This window comes from Lupinus angustifolius, chromosome LG01 (genome assembly GCF_001865875.1).
Source record: "Lupinus angustifolius cultivar Tanjil chromosome LG01, LupAngTanjil_v1.0, whole genome shotgun sequence".
Classification (NCBI taxonomy): domain Eukaryota; kingdom Viridiplantae; phylum Streptophyta; class Magnoliopsida; order Fabales; family Fabaceae; genus Lupinus; species Lupinus angustifolius.
The window spans coordinates 20680014-20697659 of record NC_032009.1 but is presented as its reverse complement, the minus strand read 5'-3'; the positions used below and the strand labels follow the sequence as shown (position 1 = coordinate 20697659).

Genomic DNA, 17646 nt, shown 5'->3' with positions numbered 1-17646 from the left:
ATAGACATGGGTAATGAAACAACCAAATCTGAACAAACACAATGATTTTAGCTGGTTTTTTGGAACATTGTTTTCTAAGAGTAGTACAATTGATTTCCTATATTGGGATGAAAATTGACAAGTTACAAGCTGATAGAGTTTAAAGCTTTATCTTGAATTGAACTGGTTCCGAAACTCCAAGAGATACATAAACTACGGCACTACGCAATGCAACCGCAAGCAGCCTTGGACTCATTTCTTATGCATAATTCCAGACAGGAGCAATTGACAGCAGTGACAGCATCACATGCACCTTAATGATGCCTTAAAGGCCTGCTTGCTCATGAATATTGTCTGCCAAGTTCAAACAGAGTAAAACAGTTATGAGAATAAGCTCGAGATCATGGCGAGGACAATTACCTTCTACGTTTTCTTTTTTCGACTGAGCAATTTTCACATGAGCAAAAGTCTAAATTCTAATAGTATTGAGTATTCATCAGTCAGATAAATGCGAATAACGAGTCATGAGTACAACAGTGTATGATAATTTACACATTGAAACAGGCTAATAAGCAATGTCTGCGATTATTTTACTTGATAATTTCTTACACTGGCAGTCCGTTTCGATGTTTGACTAGCCGATCAGAAAAATGATATTACAACATTGAATGGAGAAAGCTTTTATGGGAGAGGAATGTACAGCTTACATTGGAGTATAAAATGAATAGGATACCATGGAGACATTTCATACAGCAACTGGTTAGGGTCTTTTGCTGGTTTTAATTCCTCTTATGGCTACAAGTAAGTTAAAACAACGGCAATCATCAACATCACATTTGTATTTACATGCATCTCAATATATCAAATCAAACTATTCTTTTTTTATCTGGAAGAGGGGTTACCTTCAGCATAATCTTTAGCTCCAAACACAGCAGAACCAGCAACCAAAGCATTAGCTCCAGCCTCAATCACCTGCCAAAAACGATTATACTAAAAAGTGCGTCTTGCAACTCAAACGAATCGTATGGCTTGTAAAAAGCATTCCAATACAATAAACCAGTATGCTCTTCCCCGTCGCAAAAGAAAATGGAACACTATGCCGAAGTATACTATATTAGAACTCTTAAACATGCCACATCGAGCTGTTTACCAATTTTTAATGTTGCGGCTATCCGCTCGGAAGAATACTTGTTATTGATCATTCTAAATTATAGATGGATGGAAGACAAATATAATTATGCATAGGCACCTTGTAAGCATTTTCTGGACCAACTCCACCATCCACTTCAATCCATGGATTCACTCCCTGGAGAGAGAGGGCATTTAGAGTTTATTCAAGACATAAAATTGGGGAAAATTATATATAGTGACTTCATGATACCTTCTCCATGCACAGTCTTTTCAAATCAGAAATTTTCTTGACTTGGCTCTCAATAAAACTCTGGCCACCAAAGCCAGGGTTTACAGACATAATTAAAACCAAATCAACCACTGCCAAAAACAATAACAAGATTATCAACTTCAATTTTCTAACTATCAAGACGACTTAAAAATTGAGTGGTAACATTGATAAGTGAAATTAACAGGATATTGAAGTTGGAGAAACTGCAAGAAGATTACCTCGATGTCACCATACATTCCATTTGAAATGTGTGGACAAATGGCTTGTCAAGAATGATTCATGTCCTGTCTGCAGACAAGGTGTGTAGCTAGTTCAATGTCAGCATATATATATATATATATATATATGTATATTAGTTTATTTGCCTGCAGACTATGATTACCATGAAGTTGGAAGGGGCATTTGTACAATTATTCACCATTGGTATTTTGTACTACTTTGTAATTTGTGATGTAATTATTTAGTTTAATGTATAATTTAGTGTATCTCTTCAGATATTGGAACTCAAGATACCTTAAGAGGATAACAACTTTTGGTTTTATATAACAAGGTCTCTGGTCATAAGTTATGTTCTGATATTTTAGAGTAATCCAAACAATGTGCCACCAACTATATGTATGACCCATACTCCACAATGAGTTGTATTAGAAAAACTTGGAAATAGAGCAGTGAGAATTCTTTTCCACATTCCTCTACACCAATAATTTGGCATTCATTTCAATAATGTGAAAATCATTTACATACTTGCACTCTAAATATACCTTAAATTGATTAAAATTCATCTTTCAAGGGGTCCATATAGACATGGGTAATGAAACAACCAAATCTGAACAAACACAATGATTTTAGCTGGTTTTTTGGAACATTGTTTTCTAAGAGTAGTACAATTGATTTCCTATATTGGGATGAAAATTGACAAGTTACAAGCTGATAGAGTTTAAAGCTTTATCTTGAATTGAACTGGTTCCGAAACTCCAAGAGATACATAAACTACGGCACTACGCAATGCAACCGCAAGCAGCCTTGGACTCATTTCTTATGCATAATTCCAGACAGGAGCAATTGACAGCAGTGACAGCATCACATGCACCTTAATGATGCCTTAAAGGCCTGCTTGCTCATGAATATTGTCTGCCAAGTTCAAACAGAGTAAAACAGTTATGAGAATAAGCTCGAGATCATGGCGAGGACAATTACCTTCTACGTTTTCTTTTTTCGACTGAGCAATTTTCACATGAGCAAAAGTCTAAATTCTAATAGTATTGAGTATTCATCAGTCAGATAAATGCGAATAACGAGTCATGAGTACAACAGTGTATGATAATTTACACATTGAAACAGGCTAATAAGCAATGTCTGCGATTATTTTACTTGATAATTTCTTACACTGGCAGTCCGTTTCGATGTTTGACTAGCCGATCAGAAAAATGATATTACAACATTGAATGGAGAAAGCTTTTATGGGAGAGGAATGTACAGCTTACATTGGAGTATAAAATGAATAGGATACCATGGAGACATTTCATACAGCAACTGGTTAGGGTCTTTTGCTGGTTTTAATTCCTCTTATGGCTACAAGTAAGTTAAAACAACGGCAATCATCAACATCACATTTGTATTTACATGCATCTCAATATATCAAATCAAACTATTCTTTTTTTATCTGGAAGAGGGGTTACCTTCAGCATAATCTTTAGCTCCAAACACAGCAGAACCAGCAACCAAAGCATTAGCTCCAGCCTCAATCACCTGCCAAAAACGATTATACTAAAAAGTGCGTCTTGCAACTCAAACGAATCGTATGGCTTGTAAAAAGCATTCCAATACAATAAACCAGTATGCTCTTCCCCGTCGCAAAAGAAAATGGAACACTATGCCGAAGTATACTATATTAGAACTCTTAAACATGCCACATCGAGCTGTTTACCAATTTTTAATGTTGCGGCTATCCGCTCGGAAGAATACTTGTTATTGATCATTCTAAATTATAGATGGATGGAAGACAAATATAATTATGCATAGGCACCTTGTAAGCATTTTCTGGACCAACTCCACCATCCACTTCAATCCATGGATTCACTCCCTGGAGAGAGAGGGCATTTAGAGTTTATTCAAGACATAAAATTGGGGAAAATTATATATAGTGACTTCATGATACCTTCTCCATGCACAGTCTTTTCAAATCAGAAATTTTCTTGACTTGGCTCTCAATAAAACTCTGGCCACCAAAGCCAGGGTTTACAGACATAATTAAAACCAAATCAACCACTGCCAAAAACAATAACAAGATTATCAACTTCAATTTTCTAACTATCAAGACGACTTAAAAAATTGTAATTCGATAGACGTCAGTACATCCCGAAAGAAGCTGTTTTGCTCTTTTTTACTTCATTAATGAGAGAAATGTCCATGAAATTCTCAGGAGTAGTTAAAATGAATAAATAAAAATAAGTTCTACACTGCTATGCATTGATAATTTACTTTAGTCCCTAAGTTTTAAACCAAGAAATAAGCTCCTTGAATTTCATCAACTGTCACCTTCAAAATTTTCCTGAAATCACTGGAATCTAATTAGAAAATAGAGTAGAAATATATCATGCAATAGTGGAATAAACATTTAAACTACTTCAAAGATTAGACAAAAATCAGATGTGAAGTGGAATGTTCAATGGAGTCATATGAAAACAGGAAAGCTGAGTATCATTCTTTAAACAACCAAAAACCAATTATAACTTGCCACACAACTAAAATGGTTTCTGTGAAATCTAAATTTGAAACTCAACTTTATGTTTGTAACAACCTTAATTACTGAACTAATATGTCCTGTGTTGATCATAGAATTGCTGAGTAAACATTTGTCTCCTGTGTATAAAGTGTATACCTTTTCCTTTTACAAGTATTGTCAGTAGGCAGAAACAAGATTTCTTATCATGTCTACCGAAACTCGAATTATACTCTTCTATGCAAGAAAACTAAATATTTAGCACATTGATCTGTTCAAATGTTCAATAATGGAATTCTTAGTTTACTGACAGCTTTGATCACCTTATTATTGTTCTAAACCAAGTCCATAGTCAAGGCTGGTATTGGTTCATCGCTAATGCTTTATTAAATCATATAAAGCAAATGTGGAACCACAATCATAAATAATACCATTGATGTTCTGATTATATAATGAAAAAAATAGAGGATAAGATAATAAGAGGAATAGGGAGAGAAAGGGCTCACTATCAAGGACATATTCTATTGCACTTAGGGGAGTACCAGGGTTTAGGACAACTCCTGCTTTAGCTCCCAGGCTTTTCACCTAAATCATGAGAATATGAGGGTCAGATAAAGCTATATTAAAGTGGAAAACTGAAACAGAAGTCAAAAGCATGTTTCCAAGGATAAGCGACTCAAGGTATAATTTTTGGTATCCTGAGATTGGCGCAACGGCATGGTTGCTGCCTAGTGACCACGAGATCATGGGTTCAAATCCTGGAAACAGTCTCTCCGTGGGAGCCTCGTGCACTGGGTCGCCCTTTTTTAGTGCCTTAGATGACTGTTTCTAAACATTATTGCCCAAACAGCATATGACAATCCATAGTTCTGAGAAAAGGATCCATCTCTAAAACAGATTTACTCAGTAGTAAGGCTTCAAATTTCATGCTGTGGTGCAAACATAACTTCAGATGAAGGAAATCTTGTGAGTTAGAATGGGGCTGCTCTGCTCACTGCTGAACTCGACTTATTTATTTAGACACTTAATTGACACGATCCATCCCTCGGACTGCTTTTATTAACTCTCCATCGACGTCATGAAGTATAGATGTCAATGTAGTAATATGAAGATTAAACCATAGACTTCCATCTCATGCATTGATATGAAGATTACTGTGTCCTCAACAACAGGTTTCTGAAATTGTGTGTTATAGCTATATATATAGTGGCATAAATATATATTTGGCACCTCTAATGTTACAAAACATGATGAGTGTTAATCATTCAATCCCCTTAGTATCAATTTTCTGTAACTGGTCAAATGTTAGAAGATGGATCATGAGGGAAACCTTACTTGATTAACTGCACGATGCAAATGGATGGTGGACGATTGCTCAGCGTGAACACTGACTATGTCAGCCCCTGCCTCGATAAAATCTGGCACCCAACGTTCAGGTTCTATGATCATCTGTGGTGCTTTAACAAGAGTCAGAAGAAAATACTTATCATTCAATATCAAATTAAGTTAACATATGCATAAAGATGAATACCAGGTGCACATCCAAAGGAAGATCTGTCACAGGTCGTAATGCATCAACCACAAGAGGCCCAATCGTAATGTTCGGGACGAAGCGACCATCCATTACATCAACATGAATCCAATCACAACCTGCCAACTCCACTGCTTTCACCTGCACATTATAAGACACAAATTCCAACAATCATGATTGTTGACAATCAGAAAGCATGCCGTTAGTGAGTTGCTAACACTATGAAGGATTTAGTAGCAGTTAGAAAAGTTGAGATGATTATGAATATATTATACATTATAAACAATTTAGACCAATGTAACCAAAAAAATGGGATACTGATTACAGAATCTAAATATATTGAACCTGCTCTCCCAATTTTGAAAAGTTAGCAGAAAGAATAGATGGAGAAACAATGATATCGCTTTTTGAAAACTTGTCAACACGAGACGAAGCCTTCACCGTGGTTGAGATCTTCCTCCTGAACTCACAAAATAGCAAGTAACAAAAGGATGTTAAAGCAAAGTGCATTATCCCTTCAAAGTAGCTAGACTATACCATATGAGAGAAGTCCTAAGGGCATAATGTCTTTAACTCTTTATAGTATCCAAAGTAACGAAACCATATGAGTAGTGCAACAGCATAAAAAGTTCTAACTTACTAAACACTGTTCTATCAAATCAAATGAAGATATTAAGATAACATTAAATGCATTCAGACCAGGATGAGAAGCTGAAAATGCATCATGGCAGTAATATTCACATTCATAGGGTTATTGTGTAATTGCAATCCAACACATTTGAACAGTAATATATATATATATACACACACATACATATATATATATATATATTATACACACACATACATATATATACACACATACCTACATATATATATATATATATATTGTTGAAGGAATAATACCTGGAGAAAGTGAGTTTTTGGGGTTGGAAAGTATAAATTTTGAGAAGGTGGTTGTTGAGAACATTGAATTGGGATTGAAGGGTTGATGAACACAAAGAAGTTGCAGCCATCTTCAACTTTAGCTTCTCTATTTTTTCACACTATATGGTGTGTGATGTGAATTATGTGATGTTATGAGAAAAATAAAAACCAATATATATAGGAGAAATTGAGATATATGAGATGAAAAATGGATAATGAAGATCGTTAAACTTGTTCATCTAAACATTGTAGAAGAAATATTACAAACAAACTTGGTAAAATGTTTAAGTTATTTTGTTCATCTGATCAAAAAAATGTTCGACATATAATTTATTTTGTTAGTGTTTTTTTGGTTTCGCACTTATATTTTTGCACCGGAGGCAATACTATTCAAGCTGGGACTATATGGGTTAACTCTTCCAACGCACATTTTTTCCATACACAAGACTTTGTGGAGAATTAACTATGTACTACTTGAACCAACGTCCATCGTATTTTGTTAAGTGTTTGATAATAACTTAGGAGGGATCAAATAGAAGGACTCATTTCAATTTATTATCTCCACCCAATTGGGAGTTTTAATTTTTTTAATTTTTGTGTAAGTAATTTCATATTCTAGTAGATACTTATTTTAATCACTCATATTTTTTCGATATTATCAATTTGTTTTCTCAAAAATTGAACTAATTTGATTCACATTTAAAAAATTGAGATTATTTTGGGTATTTTTAATTTTTTGGGACTATTTTGTGTTTTTTCAATTTTTGTGGGAACAAATTAATATAGTTGAAAAATATAGGGAAATGAAATAAGTATTTACTCTCTGTTTTACTCATAAATAATAAAATAAACTCAATAATAAAATGAAATTATTATTTTTAACTGTTTTTTTTTGTTTCATTTTCCATTTGTTGAACCTTTGATCTGTGATGTACACTTTTTATGTAGATCCTAAAGTCTTCTGAAAAAAGATTACAAAATTATGTGATAAATCTTATGTGTTTAACCCTAGTGACCTTGTAAGCTATAAAGTTCCAATTATACCTTTATGCTGATGTTTTATTTTCCACACAAAAAGAGCAATTAAGGGATATGGATTTTTTTAAATATGTTTGGAGTAGTGAAAGAGTAATTAAGGGACATTGAACAAATGAAATCTGATTAGTTCCACAAATTTCTAACCTACAATATAATCGTTGATTTTTTGAAGCCCACTATTAATAAGTTTTTGGGTATATAATGACTACTAATAAGTTAGTACTGGTCCTTGATTTTATGAAGTTTGTGCAGTAAAACGAACCATGACTCCATGATATTAATATCACATAAACCGAGTAGAGATCTTATGCATAAAGTTATAGTAATTTAACTCATAGTTCACTCATCAAATTACATATTCCTTAACTATGTATATATCTATACTATCTATATTTATGTCTATATTATACTAGCGTGTGCAGGTCATCCATATTTTGTATTTTTCTGATATAGAATGTAATATATAAATTCAATAAATAGTGAGAGTTATATTATTTTTTATTAAGTATAGATAATATTATAATTTATGTAATAGAAAAATATGACAATGAATTATGATATTACTAAAACTTATATTAAATATTATTTTTTATCGACTCCAAATTCAAATTAACTCAACTCCAAATGTTGACAAAGTCAACCTTTAAACTTGATTCTAGTTCAATTTAAATATATTATGTTTAAATAAATTATTCAATATGACTTATTATTATCTATATTTAATATAACTCCAATGCATACCTTATTTAGATAAATTATTCTCATTCTTAATCTTTCTTATATTATGGATACATAATCTTATATATGAAATGACATATGTGTATATATTGTTAATCATATATATAATAAAAAATTAGAGAATTAATGATACATTGACCAAATAAATATCATTACTTAGTACACAATTGAATAGACATACATACAAATATGATGAATGTATTATAGATCGAGTTGAGTCATGCTTATCCCCTACCCAACCATAAATATTTTCTGATTCTAATTTTGAACTCGAATTTGTTCCTAAACCTGATAAAACTCGATTATATCTAGACTGCATCATATTCATCAAAAATAAGTAGAGTCAAGTCTTGTTCACCTTTAAATAAACAAATCTTGAACACATATTTTAAAACTATTATAAATATTTAATTACCCTTTTAAATTTTGATTAATTGAGATTTAGAATGCATTCAATACAATATGTTACTTTCAAAGAGCCTCCCATGTGCACAAAAGGGCACGTGCTTGATTAATTTCCTCTACATTTCAATACTTCATAGTCCCTACTCCATAGACCACTAATGTGAGATGATGAAAATGTAGTTGGAATTTTTAAACTTATACCTTAATTACAACGATAAAAAAGGATATAGTTCCAAAACTTGTAATAATAAATCCATAAAAGTTATCCATTTCTATCATATTTCCATAGTATAAATTTTCTAAATAAGATAAGGATTTTCATAAAAGGGAGTATAAAAGATAAAGAAACATCTCTAGATAGTAAAACTAAATATTTAAGATTTTAAAAGATAACAAACTCAATTTACCAATATATTTTTATTATTTTTTAACTATTTATCATCATTCTTTGATTAGGATAACCCATGAAATAAATACCCCAAAAGAGGGGACATAATTTTTTTAGGAACGAAGGTCGCTTTGGATTGGAAGCATTATATCGCGAAGAAAATAAAGCACATAGGTTATTATAATATATTTATGTGCCATCAAAGAAGTGAGTGTTATATCGATTCTCGGAAGTAACACTTGTCAGAAATGGTAATACGAATTCTGAAGAGGATTAGTTTCTTATCAAAAAAATATGATGAAATACTTTTAGTAGTACAAAATGAGTTAGGCTAAAAAATATTACAAGAAAAATCGCATATAGTTAAGGATTGTGCCGTGCAAGATTCAAAATGGTGGCTTTGGAGAGGATTTATCATGTGCTATAAATATAAACACCACATGGAACAAAGAGATACGTATATTATATTTTTGGGCAAAATAAGAAAAAAGAGGACCAATGAGACTTCTCATATCATGCCATTATTACAGCATCAAAATGGAATACATACATGAAATGGGAAATGAATGATTTGACAAATTCAAATGACTAAATGAATGAGACAATAAATGATCACAAATCTCACAAAAGCAAATATGTTACTGAATTAATGATAAGTAGTCTAATAGTTAAAGTGGTAAAGTTTAAGGAATGAAATGATTGAGTTCGTAAATTTGAGTCTCGACCATAATAAATTTAAGATACTAACATTTATTGATAAAAAAATAAATTATGATTTTATTGGAGTGAGTTTCTATATATCCTCTGTCATATACTCGATTTTATAATAGAAATTTGATTTATTGCATGTGGATACAAAAATAATTTTAAAAAAAATCAACCTAGATTTTTTATGGGAAAATTCAACCTAAATTTAATTGAAATAAATGAGGCCATATTCTTTTGGTTTTTATTTCAATACTTTGATTTTTTTGTTTAATTGGAGTTGCAAATGATCCTACATTCCTACATGTTGTATTTTAGAAAGAGATTATTTGTCTCCACAAATATCTTATTATTTATCTTGGACCAATAACATATTGTCATATAAATAAACGAGAAAATTTAAAAACAAAAATTAATATTATGATTTATTCGGGAAAGAAAATGAGATAAATAATGTTTGTTAGTATATTTTATTAGATGTCATATTCAACATCTTGATGGTGTATACTGTGTTGCACTTAGTTGTTGTCATATTTTGACTTTGTGACAACAAAATTATTTACTAGTAGTAGCTGTTTGTTAATGGAATAGGACTCTGTATCATTTTGACTGAAGAGTGAAGATTAATAATCTATAATGCAACACACTATGAAAGAGATAAATCAGATAATAGAGGGATATCCTCATAATTTTTATGTAAAAATGTGAACCAATTTGTTTTGACTCATGAATCACGCTGTCTTTTCATTCATGCAGACACATGTAAACTGAAAGAGAAAGGAGATAAAATGTTGAAAGTATTGATTTGTATAGCATAGTATGCACGTGTGAGAAGGAGAGAATTGAGTGATTGTGAATGCTATTGTGAGCTTGGGCTGGGTTGGGTCGGGTTAATGTTTGTCCTTATTTAGCCCTAAACGTTGGTCGAGTGATTTTCTTAAACCTAGACTTGACCATAAATATCGATTGGGACAGTCTTTAAACTTGGATCCGACTAGGACCTCATGAGATATAATACATACTCATTTTAGATAAAAGTTTTCAGTATTATTTATTATTATAAATATGAAATTTAAGATATAAATTGATATATATTGTATTAATCAAGTATATATAAAATTAGAGAATTCATATATTTTTAATAAAAAATGTATCATTACTCTATACACATTTGAATAAACACATATACAACAAACATAATGAGTGAGTGACCATGGATGAGTCGAGGTCGAGTCATGTTTGGTCTCTACCCTATCCTAAATATTGACTGCGTCTAATTTTTGAACCTGAATCTGACCTTATGCTCGATAAAACACAACCATATTTAGATCTAATCATAAATGAATCATATCACTTGAGCGGGTAAGGTTGAGTGTTGCTCATCCTAATGCTATATAACTGTATAGTCCCCACAATCTGAATTGAATATGTAAATCAAATATTACAGAATCAAGGTCATGGTAGTATTAGCTGGACTGTAGTATATCATAAAATCCAGAAAAACAACATCAACAAGATACGGTACCTATTGACTCAAATATAATAATGCATCCTATAGTATCAAATATCAAATGACAAAAAAACACATTAACTTCCACAATATTTCTTACACAAATAACATCTTCAATTAAATATTAATAAAAATATATACACAAAGATAACACCATCATTTAACCCTAGACAATAATAACTTAGAAATTGAGGCTATTCAATCATGTCAAATTTTATGAGTTTAGTAATTCCATAAACCATCAAGATCCATTGGTGCAGGAGCAGGAGAATAGTGCTGATTGTGAAAGGGTAACCTACACATATCAAAACTAGACAGAACAGAAGAGGTTTCAGCATTCATATCAGTGGTGAGACATGTTTCCTGTGAGACACTAACCATTTCTCCATCACTCTTGAAACCATTGTTGTTGTTGTTGTTGTTATATAAGTTTCTCATCATAGTATGGTCCTGCATGTTGTAAACAGAACCATGTAATGGTAAATTTGCTGGAACTTGATGAAAACCTTGGGTAGAGGTGTAGAATGAGGCAGTGACTGTAGATGGTGGCACTTTTAGAGAAGAAAATTGTAATGGATTTGATAAAACCCCATAAGTGGTGTTGGTGAAGGGATCAAAAATCCCAACTTCGTTGTTGTTGTTGTTGTTTCTTTGAACATTATCAATAGGATTGGAGAAGCAGGGCACGTAAACAGAATCATTCATTGGTTTTGGTGATAGAACATAAGAATCAAATTCATTTCCATAAGAGTCCAACTTCATTATCCCAGAAATATGAATTTTCTTGGCAACTAAACTCTTATCAAAAACCCTACAAATAACCCACTCATTCTGAAAATGAAGAAAAAAACATCAAAATCAGTCACCATAAGTGTGAGATCAGAGAAAAAGTGTGAAGTACTCATTTTATTCCCTCATATTTTTCGACTTACTAGTTTAGTCATTCAGAAAAAACTTAAAATGATCCCAAAAATTACAAATGTGTGTCAAATTAGTCTCTACCAAATATTGTAAAACATGCTAAAAAGACTAATTTGACCATATTTAAAATTTTTGGCAACCATTTTAGATATTTTCAGTTTTTGAAAAATATAAGGAATGAGAATTTAATCTAACTACTATTACCTTTGCAGTTTCTAGGAGATAATTAGCAGTAAATTTTCCCTCAAGTCTATATTCATGCATGACCCAGTTACTTTTCTCTCCTTTTGGTGCTCTTCCTTTATAGAAAACCAGAGTTTTCTTCATCCCAACCAATGATTTTCCTTTGAAAATCTCCTTATCTTTCCCTGTAGCCTTCCAATACCCTTGTTCAGTGGCTCTATTAGTTCTCAACCCAGTTGGGTATTTCCTATCCTTCACACAGAAAAAGTACCATTCCTTTTCTCCCATCTTAGCTTTCCCTGCACACAAAATTCCCATTTCATAACACCATAAAAGGAAAACATATATACTCAATATCAAATGAATTAGTCTCAGGACTTAAGTCCATGAAAATAGTCCAACTCAAAAGACTAGTCTATTAAGTAGGAGAGCCTCGTGACTTAAGTATCATATTGAGTTTACTATTCTACTTAACGTGAGACTCATAACAGAGACACCTTAATCGTATAGAGATCAGAAATAGAAGAAAAGAAAACAACAAAGTTTGCATGAGCAATAGACTTACATGGCAAATCCCATGGCTCACACTTATTCAGGTCCACTTCTCCAATAGCCCTTGCAATGAATTTTGTATCAGTAACCTTCTTATAAAGGTATTGACTTATAAGCTCTTCATCAGTAGGGTGAAACCGAAATCCAGGAGGCAAATCCATCTTATTCTCTTCCTTATAAATACCTGAAAACTTTTCCATTTCTTTGCTGATGGAACTTTGATATAGAAGCTAAGAATTCTAAAACCTTTTGAACCTAAAAGTTTCTTTTTTCTTGTTTTTTGGACTGAATTTGGATACAGAAGATGTTTATATAGAGAAGGGGTTGTTACTTAGGTGGAAAAGAGAAGAAACAAATCCACAAAAAAAGTGGGAAAATGAAAAGAAAGGATAGGGATAAAGATCTCAGATGATGATGACATGGAACTGAAACTGAGAGGATTAAGATTGAAAGTGTGAATATATGAGAGGAAGAAGAACAAAGGGAGAAAAAAGGAGCCCCTAAATAGTGGTGTTTGGGGGTGAAAGAAACGTGGAATGTAAGGTAACTTCATTGGTTGTTTATACCCTAAACTCACCTCTTCAACTTTTATGTGATCATAGTTTTATCCTCTTAGCCTAATTGTTCTCCCTCACCACACTTTGCCCCAATACAATGCATATAGTTATGATCATGGGAGATATTCATTCATTATTATATCATTTATCGATGTAGTAAGTGAAAGCAATATATAATTGAGTTTGACGGTACATGTTGACAGAAAATCTTGTGTTATATCTATGATTTATCTACTTATATATTTTTAATTTATATAGTTTTACAAATGTGAGATTTTTCCTTCACACTTAGAATAATCAATATATCTTAAGGTAATAACTTTGTTAAATTACTATCAATTTTTAATCTCAATTTAATAGTGATGAGAAGTCGGATTTTGGAGGAGAATGAAGAAAGAAAAGTTTATGAGCCGTGAAATACATTTGTGAGATAACTCTCAAGTTTTCATTTTCCGTTCCTTCCTCTCGAAAATCCAACTCTCAAACAAATCATAAGAAAATGTTCGGGCTACAAAATCAGTCCCACGGACTTTACCTTTTTTGTGTTGATACAACCATGTAAAGTACATTAAATACTCGTGAAAAATCATGCTTATCTACATGAGTACATGTATCACGTTAGAGGCATAAGTTACTTTGTGAATAATTTAAAAGTCAGGGCTACAAAACCATATAAACTCAACCTTTGTTTTTGCATCAATGCAACCATGTAGACTCTATTGATTAGACATGAAAAATACATATTATCTATGTATATACTCCTTTAGAGGCATCAGATATTTTTGATAAGTTTGGGCTGCACAAATAAGCAAACTCTACTTTTTTTGGTCTACTCATACACCCATTTAGATTCTATTAAATATTCAGGAAAAAATAAATCCTATATTTACATGACTACTATTACACGGATCAATTACTTTGTGAGTAACATCAAGTCTAGGTCACTCAGCTGCACAAACCATATTTTTTTTGAGTAAGACTACTCTACATTATTGAGGAGGACGATGAAATTTTTAGTGTATTTTTAAAGATAAAAATATACTATCAGTATAAGTTAAGGATATAAAAGTGTTTTTTTTGTTTTTCTATATATTTATACCTAAGTATTCCCCATAGTCTAGCTCATATTTTGTTGTGATAATATAATGATGAGAATAAAGTAATTTATCTTATAACAAGAGATAACTTATTTCCTTAAATTCACATAGTGTGTAACAAGTATTTTGTTTTTTTATATTTCATAATATATTTTAAAATGAAAATTTGTTGAAGTAAGAAAAAAATAAAACACATATCAAACATTCGTTAAAAGAATTCACCGGTATTGAGAATGTAAGAAGATGAATTTGTTTAAATTATTTAATTTAAAAATAAATTAAAATCTGAACCATTGAAAATTTATTTTTACTACGTGTTATAATCTGAACTATGTACTATGTATTGATCTCTCCTATAACAAGAGGAGCAATACTGGCCAGACATTCTCTACTTTTTTGGTGTTGATACATCCATGTAAACTCTGTGATCACTTATGAAAAATAAAATCTTATTTATTATACTCATCTAGAGGCATTAGTTACATTTTGCTTAATTTTTGAGTATATTTGATTTAAAAGAGGAGAATTTGAGGTGAGGAAGTGGGGTCTGTTTCAGCTGTTCCGACATGAGGAAACGAAAGACACGACCATGTGGAACAGTGTCATTGTTCCAAAGTGGCAGCAAATAAAAAATAAAGGATATTATTATATATTTATATGAGAAAAATGTACGCACTAATAATGTAATAGTTTTTTATATAGTCAATATATCATTTATCTTTCATTTTTAATCAGTATTGTCTCTTAAATAAAAATAATATAAATAAATGATAAATAATGTATATAATATATATAAATTTTTATACGCAATATATATATTATACTCTTATTATATATGTATTCATCTGAAACACTGAACTAATTGTTGACCATTTCTCATTGGCATGCCTAACTTTGGGGAGTAAGGATGGGAATTTGATTATGTCACTATTAGGAATATCAAAATACTAACATTAACATAATGGTAGGGACCAACAATATTTTTTGGTTTCATAGCCAAGTTAGTGGGAAATTACAATAAACTACAAGTAACTTAGGATTAAATTGAATCTAAAACTTTAAGAAAAACCAAATCTCTAACTTTTGGATCAAATAAAAAATATGAGTATTCAATTCCATTTATTTGAATGGAGATCATATGTCATCATTTACGTCTTATTTTATATTTTCATCCGATTAAAAATACAAATGAACATAAAAGTTTATAAGTTATATAAACCTATAAAACCATTAACTTAAAGTTTCAATTCAAGATATGGTATCTCATTTTAGCTCTTCACATCCCATAAAAATGAAGGTCGATCCAACAAAAAATAGTGCAGAAGAAAATTATGATGATGGTTTTATTGTGTTTGGTGGACCACGTTTGTTATAGATTTCCAGTTAATATAGTATGACGAAAACAAAGACTTTTAGGCATTGAAAATATGTGACACAAATGTGAATGTTGGAGAATTATAATAAGTTCCCCACAGAAAAAAGACAAAGAGAATTACTTTTCATTTAACAACCAAGCTAATAATGGGAATAGAAAAATGCAGTTTGCTCTCCTCCTCTATATTGATTGGTTTAAAGGCTTGGGTAGTTAGACACATGAACTAATGATTTTTTTCGGCTACTAAAATTATGATCGGTGTCTTATTTTATTTTTTTCTATAAAAATATTTCTAGTACAAAATAATACACATATTATATTTTTATTGCGATAGAAAATAAGTTATTTGCTGATATGAGAATATATTTTATTTGAATTTTTTATATACTTAGTTTCACACTCTACTTTTGTACCTTCACTAAAACAAAAATGCACACAGAAGATGGTGGAGCTTCGGTTCAATGGTCCTCATCCTTTGAAATTAATCAATTAATTATTAGCCAAATCATGTCACCTATGGATTAAAGAAGCCTAAGTTTTTTATTTAATAATTTTTTTATCCAAGTTGTGCTAGCTTTTTGAGTAGTTTCTATTAGGTAACATTAGAATAATAGGTAACAACTAACAACCCTAATATAATTATGAAGGTAATAGTGGTCATACTATATAGGTAACATATATATGAAGGGGTATAGTGGTCATTGGATCATCCTATGCCAAAGTAACGAATGTACATTGTTCACTAACATAATATAAGATGTAGAGTTGACTTGTTATTTGATAATAACTTTATGTTTTAAAGCACTCTTGTGAAAATTAATAATGCAATTGATATTAAAAAAATAATATTTGGCCCATGCAGGTCTCGAACCTGCAACCTTCGCGTTATTAGCACGACGCTCTAACCAACTGAGCTAATGGGCCATTTGTTAATATATACGAAATAACATTATATAATCGTATATTTCGTTTAAAATGCATTAGATTGTGACTATTAAGTATCCATTTGTCATGGAGCAATAAAGAATGATCATGATCCAAATATAATCACGTTGACCGATTTAAAATTGACAAACCAAGAAGTGTTTTAGTTAAGAGAAAAAGTTATATATATATATAACATGTTAGATATAAATATATTTTGTTTTTTCGTGTTATTTGTAATGACTAAATTTCAATTAAAATTAAATATTTAATATTTTGTATTATTAAGATTTTATTAGTTGTCTTTATATATTTCTTTCTCTAATAATAAAATTTAAAGTCTCTAACTTTGTTTCTTACTAGTCATCAACCCCTTATAATAATTGCAAATTAGGAATATTGAACCTTAAACTATTTACATAAAAATAGTATCAACCTCTGGTTGGTATATCATATATTAGTTGTGGCCAGATGTTTTTCATATGAAATATCTATTTAGATTTATTAAATAATTTTTTTCACGGAATAAGTATAATTGGGATCATAATATATTAGGAATCAACAAGATATTGGTCTAATGATATAAGGTTTTGCTAAATTCTCATGATAACTAAATATTGGCCTAATAATATATCAACCAGTAGAAAGTTGGAGAAGGAATAATGATTAAGAAAATGCTAGACTAGTTATAT

At 31.1% G+C, this 17646-nt stretch overlaps 2 protein-coding genes, 1 long non-coding RNA gene, 1 other non-coding gene and 1 pseudogene across 7 annotated transcripts; 1 reads left to right on the top strand and 4 right to left on the bottom strand.

The window, feature by feature from the left end:
• On the bottom strand, window positions 30–1498 carry LOC109353598 (ribulose-phosphate 3-epimerase, chloroplastic-like). Of its 2 annotated transcripts, none has more exons than XM_019595933.1 (5): window positions 1361–1498; window positions 1229–1285; window positions 882–951; window positions 687–774; window positions 30–360 (listed from the first exon to the last, which is right to left on the bottom strand). In XM_019595933.1, the coding sequence occupies exons 1-4, from the start codon at window positions 1448–1450 to the stop codon at window positions 740–742; spliced, it is 252 nt and encodes an 83-aa protein (XP_019451478.1). In that variant the 5' UTR covers window positions 1451–1498; the 3' UTR covers window positions 30–360; window positions 687–739. The 2 variants fall into 2 exon arrangements, with proteins under 2 accessions (XP_019451478.1, XP_019451485.1); XM_019595940.1 differs by having other exon boundaries at window positions 30–333.
• LOC109353582 lies at window positions 1540–17623 on the top strand. The gene is made up of 3 exons (XR_002108469.1): window positions 1540–1861; window positions 17114–17120; window positions 17612–17623. It is a non-coding gene; the product is annotated as an uncharacterized LOC109353582 (long non-coding RNA).
• On the bottom strand, window positions 2242–6690 carry LOC109353572 (annotated as a pseudogene).
• LOC109353492 (NAC domain-containing protein 100-like) lies at window positions 11374–13584 on the bottom strand. 3 transcript variants are annotated; one of them, XM_019595802.1, is made up of 4 exons: window positions 13015–13581; window positions 12471–12748; window positions 11657–12176; window positions 11374–11593 (listed from the first exon to the last, which is right to left on the bottom strand). In XM_019595802.1, exons 1-4 carry the CDS (start codon window positions 13199–13201, stop codon window positions 11568–11570), a joined length of 1011 nt encoding a protein of 336 aa, XP_019451347.1. In that variant the 5' UTR covers window positions 13202–13581; the 3' UTR covers window positions 11374–11567. The 3 variants fall into 3 exon arrangements, with proteins under 3 accessions (XP_019451347.1, XP_019451355.1, XP_019451340.1); XM_019595810.1 differs by having other exon boundaries at window positions 11374–12176; window positions 12471–12763; window positions 12947–13584; XM_019595795.1 differs by having other exon boundaries at window positions 11374–12176.
• Window positions 16881–16954, bottom strand: TRNAI-AAU. Its single transcript has one exon. It is a non-coding gene; the product is annotated as a tRNA-Ile (tRNA).